General features: G+C 35.8%; 1 protein-coding gene and 1 non-coding gene across 2 annotated transcripts in view; one reads left to right on the top strand and one right to left on the bottom strand.

Moving 5' to 3' along the window:
• Positions 1-15,016, top strand: part of side-VII (sidestep VII) — a 1,274,787-nt gene that overhangs the window by 1,020,530 nt on the left and 239,241 nt on the right. Inside the window, exons 7-8 of the mRNA XM_069832114.1 lie at positions 7,116-7,275; positions 9,815-10,108. Of these exons, the coding sequence (XP_069688215.1) occupies positions 7,116-7,275; positions 9,815-10,108 (454 nt within the window). The remainder of the gene's footprint in view (positions 1-7,115; positions 7,276-9,814; positions 10,109-15,016) is intronic.
• Positions 14,460-14,533, bottom strand: TRNAS-GCU (transfer RNA serine (anticodon GCU)). The gene has a single exon. It is a non-coding gene; the product is annotated as a tRNA-Ser (tRNA).

Below are 15,016 nucleotides of genomic sequence, written 5' to 3'. Positions count from 1 at the left end.
CACTTCCACTCTTTCTACTAATGAAGTTCAACCGTCCTCCACACAGAACCAAGACCACATATACAGTCATAGTAGCCTTACGGTCATAGTGAACAGTACGTTCCAAAAATATGCTCGCGTTTTCCAGTGACGAAAGAGCTTTCAATATTGAATCATTTTCACACAGGTACTGTCGTCCATTTGCCTACGTCGCATTCCGGTTTCCCCCCCACCTGCTTTTATTCGCCTCTCTGTAAAGGCTAGTGACTGGGCTGTCTTAGCTCTTTTCTGAAAACATTAATTTCTGTTAGGAATTGGACGTCTACGTAATATTATACCTATACAATTGTTTAAAATAACTTAAATAAAAGGGCCTCGTTAAGTAAATAACTGTCACGTGATTTCCTCCCTTTCTACGACCCTGCGACATAACCACTTGGACGGACAGTAGATAGCATGCCTGAGTAATTTTATCTTTTCGGATCGGGCAGAAGTGAAGATTGAATTTACAGTATGTAAGGTACTCTTTTATAGAGTAGGTATAGAATTATTTCAACATGAGTTACTGATACGAAGTGCGAACTTGGTAATTTGGAATTACGTACAATAGTCTATAGTGCGATAATACGCACATTAGAACTGAAGCCTTTATCGAAATGAACGGCCACCATTTTCAAAAATGTGTTTAAATATCCATATTATGATTAATTTTCAATTTAACTTCATTATCTATATTGTATGCTAATGTGCTGTAGACAGTATAATTTAGACTGAATAATGAATACGTCCGCATGGATAACTCAGTTCGTGAGTAAAAACACTCATTGTTAATACTGTACTGTATTTTGATTAAACAAAAACCTAATGAAAATTATCAAACTGAAAAGCGTGATATTTCCTATTTACGTAAATGGATTAACTACTTTTCTTCCCTCCTATACCTAGTAAAGTGATTTGTTTGTATATTACGCCAGTATCATCGAACTCCACTCGTGGAAGGGGATTGCAAACGGTGTTTCCGGTTCCAAATCGTTAATCCAAAGGTATAGCGAGGTTAATATTAGAAATGTTAGTAAAAATAAAATGATGTCCCTGTACTATAACGCAATAGAATGCATAGGAGCACGAGACGTCAACATTTAACGAAAAATAACCCAGGAAAAAATAAACGTGTTCCACACTCCTGTTTGTATAATTATTTATAATTACAGATGAGTTTACTTTTTTGGAATCATGCTTAATATTAATATTACTTAAATAATACAATAACAGAACAGTTCACTTTGTTCAAAACCTAAAGTATTGATATAAATTAACAATATTCTTCAAATTAATCACGACTGTACACAGCTCCACAGAACCATAGTATGCATTGTGAACTGCGTATCGTCTGCAGCAAGCAGGAGCAGGGCGAGGCGCGGGTGACATCTATACTCCTCTCTGTACTCATCTGGAATCTACTGTTCTGGTACGAACTTCCTGCCTATGTATACTTATAACATTGATGTCAATGGGCCGTACAGTTTCATGGCGTGTACAGAGGTGGCACTCACAGATGGGCCTATATACTGTATGCGCGGGTTACCACTTGATGAACCTTAGTAAAATGGAAAGTTGAGTTGTCTAGCATGCTGTGAATCCTCTACGTCCAATCCACCTACTGCGTAGTTACATCCAATTATTACCCTACTGTGAGGCTGAAATGTGCAATTATCCCATCGTGCGTGAACCACATGCAGTAACTAGACTTTGAATTTATGCATCAAAGTGGTTAGGTCATACCAAAAGGAGTTAGTAATTTCCTTAAGAACGAGGATTCCATATCTGACTCAAAGGCAAGTTCCGAACTAAGATGAATTGACATAACAATAGGCCTAATTATGTTTCTTCTTTCCTCCATTCACACATGTGAGGTGTTTGTTGTGTGATACTTTCTCTCTAGGTCAGTGATGTCAAAGCAAGCGCATTTTTCTGAACTTGACTTCGTGCAAGGGCATCAAGCACTAGGTATGGAAGGAAGAAGGATTATTTATGTATATGACTAAGCAGTTTGTTGGATTAAGAAAACAGTGGTGTACAAACTTCAAACGGAAGTGAAAATTTATGTCGCTATTTTTATGCGACTTCTTTCTGTTTGAGATTATAATTATATTGTCTGTAAAACAAAAGTCCTAACACCAATAATTTTTTAATATTGCAATTGTGTCTTAAACGTTAATAACATAATAAAGAGTTAAGAAGGAATATTCACATAAATTCCATAGTAGTACAACTATACTGTACTAAGTGAATGAAACACATCATTTTATAAAGAAAGCGATATCCCAAAGAAAGAGAGTATGACATAATAGGTTGGAATTGAGCTTGATATCTTTAGCCTTATAAAAGTAATCAATAAACTAATCTAAACAATGTTATAGTACAGAGCAATGTTACCTAGGTATATGTTTTAAGTGTAACTAATATTACATAACAAAACTCTTATCGCATTATGTTTTTAAGATGATATTGGTGCTCAACTTCTTATCATCAGAATATTAAATTATTTTCTCGAATTCTGCTGAAGCTATAGAGCTGACGTTTTACCAACACATGGACAGATATATTCTGTTTGTGATGTAACAGTAGTTGCTTTCTTAAGTCAATTTCCTTACAAACATTCTTCATGCGAATATTTTCAAAATTTTCAATACACTGTCTTCAATAATACGTATTTACGATATATTAGATTTACGAAAACATTGTTTCAGTACCTGTAAGGCTACAGTCCACACCTGTGGAGTAACGGTTAGCATGCCTAGCCGCGAAACCCGGTCGGGGCAAGTTACCTGGTTGAGGTTTTTTCCGAGGTTTTCCCTCAACCCAATATGAACAAATGCTGGATAACTTTCGGTGTTGGACCACGGACTCATGTCACCGGCATTATCACCTTCATCTCATTCAGACTCTAAATAACCTAAGCTGTTGATAAAGCGTCGTAAAATAGCCTACTGATACTAAAATAAAATAAAAAAATGTAAGGCTACTAAATAAACATATATGAAAATTTCACTTTTCTTTAAAAAAAAGTTGAGAAAATATCCTTTTGAATAAAAAGCAAACTTGTGAAAAATGAGCATTAAAATTAAAACTTATATTCTTATAATGTACTTATACTTCTCAGAGAAATCTAAAAATTAACATGGGTAAAATTTAATAAGTTCTCTTCCCTTATCCATTCAATCAGTGCTGGCCATCCCTGTATTTAGCTCGACCAAGCGGCGTATACTACCTCACTCATCTGTCTCTTTCCTTTCAGCGCTCTTCTGAGCTCTAAAGCGCGCGCTTGCGCCTATGGGCATCAGTTGACATGAGTGACCTAGGTTATAAAACTATGTTTATGTGACACAGCAGTAAAAGTAACCCAGCATATCGTTAGGATATAAAAAGTATATTTGAAAATGGAGTGCTGGAAGTGTGTCAGTGAAGTGTGTTGTGTCAGTAAAGTGTGTTTGTGTCAGTGAAGTTTTATAGTTTATAGTGGTAGAGTAAAGTATTTGAACAGTGAAAAGTTTTTGAAGTGTTAGTGAAATTAGGATAATATCAGTGAAATGTGTCGCAGTTCCAGTACAGTGAGTGAGTTGACAGCGAAATGAGTGCAGTGCTGAAAGGTAGTTGTGCATGTATGAACATATCATACTTGTGGGTTTTAGTTCGAACTTAGGGTTAAGATACAATTTAGATTTACTTAAAATGTTATTTTAAGTGATCGTGCTTCATGATCATGGCTTATTTATCGACGCTCGCAACTGCAGACGTTATATCAGCGTCGTCGGTGTGCATGAATTTTGCCCCGCAGGCGTTCTTTTACATGCCAATAAATCCACTGACATGAGCTTGTCGCATTTAAATACACTTAAATGTCATCGACCAAGGCCGGGATCGAACCCGCAACCTCGAGCACTGAACGCTAGCGCTTCACCGACTACGCTACTTAAGCCGACTTTAATTTAGGCTGCTCCTTGTTAATATTATACGATTGTAATTATTTTATTATTATTATTATTATTATTATTATTATTATTATTGTCAGTATTATTTATTATTAGTATTAATTTATTATTATTATTATTATTATTATTATTATTATTGTCAGTATTATTTATTATTAGTATTAATTTATTATTATTATTATTATTATTATTATTATTATTATTATTATTATAGCTATTATTATGGTTATTATTATTATTATTATTATTATTATTATTATTATTATTATTATTATTATTATTGGTATTATTAATTGTATTTTTATTAATTGTGTTTATTATTAATTGCCATTATTGAGTGTAATTAGTTACCACTGTCACCGGGTATTTACCCATTTGCAGTGTGATAAAATACATACATGTACGCATGCATACATACATACATACATACATACATACATACATACATACATACATACATACATACATACATACATACATACATACATACATACATACATACATACATTTAATTTTTTCTAAAAATCATCATCATTTACTTTTAGTCAGACTGCCATGACAACGTTATTTATTCGGACTTAAACAAAATTATTGAGTTCAGATGTTATTAGGAAGAAGAATTAGTGGTATTCTAAAATATGTGTTGCAGTCACTCCTATTCAGGAACATGAATTAATTTCAAGAGAAAATTGAGACAAGTTGCCGAAAGTAAGGATGCGAATATCAGAGAGATGTCTACTTTAGAACACGTTTGGCATTGCTCGGGGATTCAGCAAGAATATTAATATTTAGTGGGGAGATGCAACCTCAAATTACACCGAGTTTCTCTTTTCTCAGAAGAGTTCGGATGTGAAAGTTTGCGGCTGACATACCCTACCCCAACTCATATACACGCCCTTTCGTGAAGGGAGAATAACCGTCTTGTTCGCTGAAGGGTGCGTCTGACAGCAATAGACGACAGGAAGGGATTGTTGAGCGCTGGGTCAATAGTGAACTTTATACTCTAACCCTTCCATGCAGACAAGTTCGTCTCAGTGCGTTGAATGCTTTGCATCCTATTACTAGACAGTGAAAGGCGAGGATCCACGTTCATCTCTGGAAACTAATGTTACCACCACCACCATCATCACCACCAGAAGCAACAGGAGCATTAATTATATTTGTCATAAACGCTTCCCTATGATAGAGTGTCCGAATGTGACAATCGCAAGTTTTTCTCGTCTCTTGTGAGTATGTTTGTAGGGTATAGTAACTTACACATTCTCTTAAATAAGTCATAACTGTTGGATGAAAATAGCTACATGTCTCTTAATTTGTGCCCATGGTGTAAATTTATAAATAGCACATTTCTGTGTAAAAATCATAATTGTTTATCTCTAGCAATTTTTTTCGCTGTTGATAGTTATTAGGCCTTTCAAATGAAGCCTGGTCATCGCTAATAGATGGAAATTAAACTTAATACTCGCCAATGATATTAACACACGTCTGCCAATGAGACATTAAGTGACGGATATCGGCTTCATAGTATCCCAGTGGTCTGCAGCTGAACCAATGTTGAACAGCATTTTGCAGCGCTTCGTTCTTCGAAATGTGGTCCCTTTCAGGCTTTTTCTTTAAATCTCAGTTAATATGGAAATTGCATAGACATAAGTCTGGGCTGTAAGGTGGATGTGGTAGCGGTAATGTTCCCCAACCAAATCTTTGCAACTCGTCCCTTATATCTGGCAGTGTGAGTTCGATTATTGTCATGGACTAAAATCACTGTTCATTTTTGGTAATTTTGTCTAAGATCCCCGAGAGTGTCTATATGGCAATTGGCATTGATAATTTGTTCACGCTCCCAGAAATTCCATTAGCAATGGACCCCTATAACCGAAGACAAAAGGATAACGTCTTTTTCTAAATTTTCATGCAACTTAGACTTTTTTAGTGTGAGGAAATCAGTTTCTTGTCTATGCGGATAACATATTCACGTCATCCGCATAGACAAGAAACTGATTTCCTCACGCCACAAACGATTAGAAACACGGAAATTTTACTTGAAGCAAGCAAAGCGATAGGTTTGGAAGTAAATCCCGAAAAGACAAAGTATATGATTATGTCTCGTGACCAGAATATTGTAGGAAATGGAAATATAAAAATTGGAGATTTATCCTTTGAAGAGGTTAAAAAAATTCATTTATCTTGGAGCAACAGTAACAAATATAAATGATACTCGGGAGGAAATTAAACGCAGAATACATATGGGAAATGCTTGTTATTATTCGGTTGAGAAGCTTTTGTCATCTAGTCCGCTGTCAAAAAATCTGAAAGTTGGAATTTATAAAACAGTTACATTACCTGTTGTTCTGTATGGCTGTGAAACTTGGACTCTCACTTCGAGAGAGGAACAGGGATTAAGGGTGTTTGAGAATAAAGTTCTTAGGAAAATATTTGGTGCTAAAAAGGGAAAAGTTACAGGAGAATGGAGAAAGTTACACAACGCAATACTGCACGCATTTTTATTCTTCACCTGACATAATTAGGAATATTAAATCCAAACGTTTGAGATGGGCAGGACATGTAGCACGTATGGGTGAATCCAGAAATGCATATGAGTGTTAGTTGGGAGACTGCAGGGATATAGATCTATGGGGAGGCCGAGACGTAGATGGAAAGATAATATTAAAATGGATTTGAGGGAGATGGAATATGATGATAGAGACTGGATTAATCTTGGTGAAGATAGGGATCGATGGCGGGCTTATGTGAGGGCGGCAATGAAACTGCGGGTCCCTTAAAAGCCATTTGTAAGTGTCATTATTATTATTAATATTATTATTATTATTATTATTATTATTATTATTATTATTATTATTATTATTATTATTATTAACATGCATAATTTGCCAAATTAATTATTTTAGGCCTAACCATAAAATCTGTGTTGCATATATAGTCTTTCTTCGCGTTACAATTGCCGCCAAGAAGAATGATTTTCTCTTACTAAAATTGTACAAAAAGGACAAGAGTCTTAGTCTTTTGCTCCTCAGCCTTCCTATTTTATACATTACAGGACTAACCACTAACTGTGGCCTCCCTACCTCAAAAGGGCAACTCGCACACAATGGGATACAGCTCGTAATACGATCTATATGCTTGCAGGGTCGGCTGCTGAACCACAACGTGGGGCAGGGCGTGATCATCAGCAACCAGAGCCTCGTGCTGCAGGGCGTGAGCAGGGCCAGCGCCGGCAACTACACTTGTGTGGGCTACAACACGGAGGGAGACGGCGAGAGCAACTATTTCTACCTCAATGTCATGTGTGAGTTTCATTTCATTATCCTCCCAGGTTTCGTCTTTTTCTACCTATTACATTCCTATCTAACAATCCCTCCTCCTTTATCACGAGGTATCCTATTCGTGAGGTATCCTATTCGTTTCCTATCTCCTTCACTAGGTCCCTCGAAATATATGAAGTACATGAATATTTCATCCACTGGCTCCTCCAAACGTGCCGACATCATGGCAATTGATAGCAATCAAAAGATTGGCTTCATAACCGATCCCACTATTAGATTTGAGGGTACTGAATTACAACCACAAGAACCAGATTTGGAAAAGAAAATATATTATGAACACTGCTTTACTTATCTGGAAGAGAAATACCACATACTATTTTGTCGCTGGGAAGTAATTGGCTTGCTCTTCGGTTCAAGGGGCATTATCTCAAGATTTTTTTATCAATTTCTTTCATCACTTCCATATTGATCTTTTGGAGCTTCAAGATATAGCCATTAATGTTTTAGGACATTCATTGTTAATTGTAAGTAACCATCTGTACAGTTCTATATATGAAAAATAAATTATTCCTGTCAAGGATAACTTCCCCCCCCCCCAAACAATAAAATGAAACAAAAAAAAATACAATTAAAATTAAAAATAGAATATGGTTGATGTACAATTAATTTAGATGCTGTTACCGCTTGGTACCCCTTTTTCAAGGACAGTTATCCTTTTTGGAGTCTTCTCTCTATGAGTATTATGCTGAAAATAGTCGACTTCGAGATTTTCGCGAAAATACACCTTTTTGATATTCCAGACACAACAAAGTGGTTTTGGGAATGCCGTCTGTTCGTTTTGTGTACAGTGACTTCTATCAAAACAAGGGACAAATTTCTTTCATATTTTATATATGTTGCTGACAAAGAACTAATTGGGATATGAAGATATTTCCCGGACATGAATAAAATGTACCATTACTGCTTTTACTTGTAGTGTATAACATCAATGACTGCGAATTTATACAACTGACCAAACAGCTTAGGACCCTATTTTTCATAAAGAGGGAGGCTTCCCCGCTGAAATTTCAAAGCGTCTGACCACTTCTACTTCGAGGGGGGTTATTATACGTGACTAGTTGCAGGAAATGGGACCTAAAGTCGGATTTTTCGTTTTTATATTTTTTTTTTGTGGTTTCAAAAAGAGGATGAAATGCTGAGCATTTAAAAAAAATTCATGGTTCTAGGTGCTATAGTTTTTAATATATTACTTGTTGAATGTTGGTATTACATTATGTACTTTTCGAGAAAAATGCAATAAAATTAAAGTTTTCACTTGTTTTCTTAGCAACTATAAGAAAGATTTAGGTATTTGTGAAGCATTGTGTAAAACTACGTCCTAGTTTAGTATGTAAAAAAAAAAAGCCTACAGGTAGCGCAAGATGTCAAAACATATAAATGTAGTTTTTACACCGCAGATTCGTTATTTTGTTCTCTTGTAAAATTTCCTTTCACGACTTTAGGTCCTTTTTCGCGCAATAGGTCACATATGACGTTTAAGAGCTAAGTTGATAAAAAGAAATTCAAGTAAAGGAATTATATGAATGCAAAATACAGAACTACACTAAAAATAATTTCACCTAAAAATACAATAGTGTAGATCTTACTAATTCCCTTCTTTTTCTCGTTGTTCTTAAAAACTCAATGAGAAGGACAACAAGGTCGCCACGTTCCACTAAATATTCCTTATTGCCCTCGTTTTTGCTGCACTAGAATCCAGTAGCGTTTAATACTTTCTGGAATGAAGAAGTGAAATTATAATTTGTTGTGCCTCGTATTTTGCAAGATTTCGGCATAATGTCGACTAAATTTGGTACAAAACCTTCTTTGCAAAAAGCAAGTACTGTCCGTCTTAAAAGCTTCCTGATTAAATGTGTCTAATGTTGTAACAGGACAGTTGCAAATACATTTTCTGTAAGGGCTTTTAAGCTCTTCTCCCGATTCAATTTCTTGCATGTAACTAATGTGTACCGAAATTTTAGACACATCCTTTCATTTAAGTGTTCTCTCCAAAACATGACTAACGGAAATTGATTATCTTCCATTTCTTGCACTGTTATATTAGCTCTGGATTCATACAAACACGACACACGACTTCCTTCGTATAAATTATAATGATCCAAATACAATTTTTTCGTCTGGTTTATTTATCGTTATTCTCTCTTAATTTCTATCCTTCTTTCTTTTCATTATTTATTTCATTAATTAAATAATTAATTAATTAATTTTTTTCGAACATTAATTTTCACTATATTTTTCTGTATCAACTTTTTTCCACATTCTATTTCTTTTTTTTTTCATATAGGCCTATTCTTATTCATCAATTTTGCCTTCTGTATTTAACCATTTAACTATATTGTTTCGAGTTTTCTTTCTTTTGTGTGTTCATTTCTAATTTTTTTATCTTTCCTTTTCTGTGCTGATGTTTTGATCGTTTTGCTTGGATTTTTCTTTCTTTGTTTCCTTCATATTTGCTGTTTTCCTCTTGTTTAACATGTGTGTGTGTGTGTGTGTATGTTGCAGACGCGCCTACTTGCAAAGCCAACCAGACTCGTGTGCATGGCGTGGCGAAACAGGAGAAGGCCAACATTTCCTGTGAAGTTGAGGCCAACCCCCCTGACGTGCAGTTCCGATGGACCTTCAACAACTCCGCAGAGAGCCTTGACGTGGCTGCGGCGCACATAGCGCGCGCCGGTACTTCCAGCGTCGTGTCCTACACGCCTATGACGGAGCTCGACTATGGCACACTTCTCTGCTGGGCCTCCAACCGCATCGGTCACCAGCGCGTGCCGTGCGTCTTCCACATCATTGCGGCAGGTCAGCATCGAAAACTTGACTTCCACTGTTACTATCAATGCAACACTCTTCTCTCTTTCTCTCCTCTTTCACCACTATCAAAATTAGAATCGTCGTGGTTATCAACATCATCACCACTAGGCCTACCATATTCCCGTATAATTTCCCAAATACAATCTCCCGAAAGATATCTCCCCGAACTTTATATTTCAAAACCTTTCTCCTGAATAAAAAAAAAAACACCTTCTCGAATTCTGTATCTCGAAATCTTTCCTCCTAAAAAACACTTTCCTGAATTCTATATCCCGAAAACTTCCTCACAAAAAACATCTTCCCGAATTCTGTATTTCCACAAATTTCTCTCGAAAATACAGCTTCCAGAATTCTATATTCCGAGAGCTTTCTTCTAGAAGTAAGTAATGCGAAACAGTTTGAAACTTACTGTGCTTAATAAAAAGTCAAATATAATGCACATTACAATGTGAAATTGTAACAAATAGGTCGTAATTAATCAAGTTCGTTATTTTCTACTTTGTATTCAATCTACTGATTAGTTTTGTTTCTAATTCAGTTTAGTAATATGTAACTAGTCTGCGATGTGTGCAATGGTGGGGGGAAAGGAATTGATCACTCTACCCCATTATCTCCTAGCCTAGTTGCCTCATGAGTGATGCCCTGTTGATCTCAATTGTGGGGTCCAGACCTGTCTTCGTTCAGTTGACTAAAAAAAAAAATGTCATGCACTTTTTCTTTGAATTAGACCTGCCGTTTCTCCCCTAGTCGTGTTGTGCGTGATGCCTAAAACATTTTACGAATGACTTGCGTCAGACATTCTGTATGATGTGCAGGGCTGGGCAAAATACTGACATCCAAGTGTTTCAAATACAAATACAAAATACTTCAAAGAATAGTATTTGAAATACAAATACAAAATACTTTAAAAAAATTAACCAAAATACATTTGTATTTCAAATACCCGATACAATATATAAAGACATAAGAATATTACCGAAAATCTAAAATATTATATTGACATTAAAATTATTTTTATCTCGAAGTTTTATATAAACACTGTAACTGAACATTCTTTCTTTTCCCAGTCAACAATGAATAATTACTGCTCCCTTTCAAAAAAGCCAGTTTCTCAAAAAGTTCATCAGGTAAGTATTCCCTTGCTGGTGAATGAATAAATCCTGCAAAACAGAACAGTCTTGCTACAGGCGCAGAGGAACACAAACTTGTATTATACTTTATAAAAGCTTGTTTCACTGTTGGGTAATTCTCTAGAGAGCACAGGGTTGTCCCTTTGCCATTGAAGAATTGTATGAGCTCATACTTCGCAGTAGACAAGTTCTTTTCTTTTTGCTTTTCAAACTCTGTTGTACTTGAGTTGAAAACATGACATTTTTTTTCATCGTGTTCTTCGTCTGAACTGACCAAGGGAGTAGCGAGAACTGCTCAGCTGATTTCACACACATATTCTATTATTCTGTATCCTCTTCTTATCATTTGGTGAGGCAGTGTCAGGTAGCTATCTCATCTTAAATGATGGGTGGAAACAAGCTGCCAAAATAGCTCAATTTGCTTCTAGGGTCAGATCAAACATCACTTTAAATCTTGATGAAAGCGAATTCATTAGGATTGGAGTTACTTGGAATAGATGGCGTAGATTACTAGATAACATAATATGTAACCTGTTTTTTAGGGAAATTAATGTGGATAGAAGTTGGCCGTAATAGCACGTCTTCTCATTTTGCATTAAATCAAGGGCTATGGCAATGGGCTTCAGAACTGCACACTGTTCTTCAAGGTACTGAAACTCAACATGTTTGAAGGTTGGCAATCCCAGTTTTTCACATATACTGTTTATGTCATGTTTGAATTGCAATATTTGAGAATTCCATCGAGTTGGGCAAGGAAACTTTAATGAATATTTCAAGACATCTGACATAATTTATGAGAATTTGGGTCTCCTAGACGCATTCCATAATGTTGAACACTTAGCAATTGCTGGGTGATGGATCCTTGATGCTGTTGGAGATTTCTTTATGACATTAAGGAAATCAGTTATGGCAAGAAAACTAAGTGTATGGGCTAGCACATCTGAAATGGGTAGCAAATAAGACAGAAGTTCATTCTTCAAATACAAATCCAAAACTTGAAGGACAAGAAGAAGAAAAAAGTATTTTGAGTATTTGAAATACAAAATACATCAATTTTATGTATTTAAATACAAAATACAAAATACTTTCTAAAATCCTTGCAAATTACAAAATACAAATGTATTTCAAATACATGTATTTCAAATACTGCACAGTCCTGATGATGTGAAGTGCATGACGGTTATGTGGACCTGTTTCATCAACTGTTTTGTTTATCGGACGCGTTCCCCTCTAACCTTCTACATTCGAAATATTATTACCTGTTTTCTTTATACATATATCTTTGGATATACAACGAGGATACCCTTGTCGCGGCAAGCGGACGAGAAGGCAGGCAACACGAAAGGAAATGCCACATTTTCAAACCGGGAATGATAATGAATGGGAATTTTGGAGACTGTTGACGGAATGGTGATGGGCAGGGCATGTAGTACGTATGTGCGAAATGCATATAGAGTGTTAGTTGGGAGGCCGGAGGGAAAAAGACCTATAGGGAGGCCGAGATATAAATGGGAGAATAATATTAAAATGGATTTGAGGGAGGTGGGATATCATGATAGAGATTGGATTAATCTGCCACAGGATAGGGACATATGGCGGGCTTATGTGAGGGCGGCAATGAATCTTCGGGTTATTTAAAAGCGATAAGTAAGTAAATAAGTTGCCAGAATGGTGAAAGAAAAATATAAAGATGGGGAGAAGAACCTTACAATCGTAGCTTCGTCCACCTCCGTCATTTTAACCACACTCGGGGATTGGCCATAATCAACATCCAGGTACAACGAAACATTTGGAATGGTCTACAAGCGTAATAAGGCAGGTGATTATTGCCTCTCCGTTATCAAAGAAGTTCCCTTGAAGATTGTTGCATAGAGAACGAAAAAGGTGGAAATCTAAGGGCACAAGATCGGGAGAATATGGGAGATGTGGAAACACCTCCCAACCAATCAACTGGATAGCTCCTTCCGTCATGTTAGCGGAGTGAGTGTGTGCAGTATCGTATGGCAGAAGCACTTGATACAGTCTCTTCAGTTCTTTTTCTTCAATTTTAGCTACAAGACGTCTGGATTGTTCTCAATAAATGTCAGCAAGTATGGTTATGTTCCTGGGAAGCAATTTGTGATACAAAACGCTTTCTTCATCCCACTAGATGCATAACATCATCATCTATGGATTGACACTAACTTTTATATGGAATTATGTATGTTCAAATGACGGAACCATTTCTGTTTTTGCTTCTATGTTAAACTGAAACATAAGAATATGTCGGAAATGTTTGTTTCTTCCACTTGACAATCCATCTTCACAAATAGCAGCAACTTTTAACAGATCCGCATATTCAAAGCGTATTTACAATCACAACAGTCAAAATTATAACAATGACAAATGGCAAACGAAAACCAATCTCCTAATAAACCAGTGTTGTGATGAGGAGCAAAACCCTACGAACTTATACATCAACCTAAGAATAGTCACATATATACTCTGTTGTTATATACTATAATATTCTGGTGTGCAAGACTTCTGGACCAAGAGTACAATGGAAGCACTTACATAAGATACGACAATATTAGACAGTTCCCTTTGTGTTGATATAGTATAATTTTTTGGTGAAAGATACCCTTGTCAAGTATATAATATCCAGATTACATATGATACTCCAAATATCACTTCTTTTGTTGTGATATAAGTAGTATAATATTCTGGAGTGGAAGTTGACCGGGTCAAGTGTACAAACGAAAGCATTTCCATATCATGTAACCCTTAAGCTCCGGGTCGAAATAAATGTCGGAAAACTTTAAGAGAACCAGATAGTGATTAGTGTTGAAAAATCCGATTGTTTTATTTTGTTTAAAAAAGTACAAAACTTGCTCTTTAAAACAATATAATTATATTGTGGGGGAGTATTTTTGCAGATAAGCCCTTTAAATGGCCTCTTTAAATTGACGGTGCATGTGATTCATACATCCTTTCTTTTTTAATGCAGTTTTCATAGGTTGCCATTTTTCAAACTTAAGTGCATTTTTCTCTGAAACTACTCAAACAATTTACATGATATTTTCACAGTGTTTTCTGCAACTTATATTCCACAAAGTAGACATACGGGTTTAAAAATGACACACACATGACACAAGAAATATACCTATGCATGAAATAATAATTGCAAAAAAATGTTGAAGTTCAGTACGAATAATTTCAAGGAAAAGTTGTTCCGGGACCGGGTATCGATCCCGGGACCCTTCGCTTAGCGCGCGAACGCTCTACCGACTGAGCTACCCCAGGAACTATACACGACACTGTCACAATTTTTCCTTTGTAACCACACAACTCAAATGAGCTGAGAAGACGCCTGGGCTCAACTATGAGTGCACACCCGCTTTACAGGGAGCTACTACCTGAAAGATAGATTTTCATAAAGTTCAGTACTTTTTCTGTTTCACTAAGGGTGATATATTTAAGTAATTTTTCTTTAGAATTTATAATATAGATTAATAAAAAATACAAGGTATATGAGTGAAGACTGTAGCAAGTAACGTGCACCTGAAAAATTAGGTACACTTAGCAAAGTGGGAAAACAAGTTGTCATTTAGTGCCTTACTTTTGCACTTGGGTACGAAACCAATAAGCTGTATTTTATTACACTGAATTCAGATTGATTGATTGATTGATTTGTTTATTTATTATATAACCAACCATGGAAATTTTTATTCCACTCTAAACACTAAAAGTATAGAAATATTGAACTAAATTTTTGTACTGAAATTCT

Source organism: Periplaneta americana, chromosome 8 (assembly GCF_040183065.1).
Source record: "Periplaneta americana isolate PAMFEO1 chromosome 8, P.americana_PAMFEO1_priV1, whole genome shotgun sequence".
NCBI lineage: Eukaryota > Metazoa > Arthropoda > Insecta > Blattodea > Blattidae > Periplaneta > Periplaneta americana.
The sequence above is the reverse complement of the archived record's forward strand: the minus strand, read 5'-3'. Positions and strand labels throughout refer to the sequence as shown.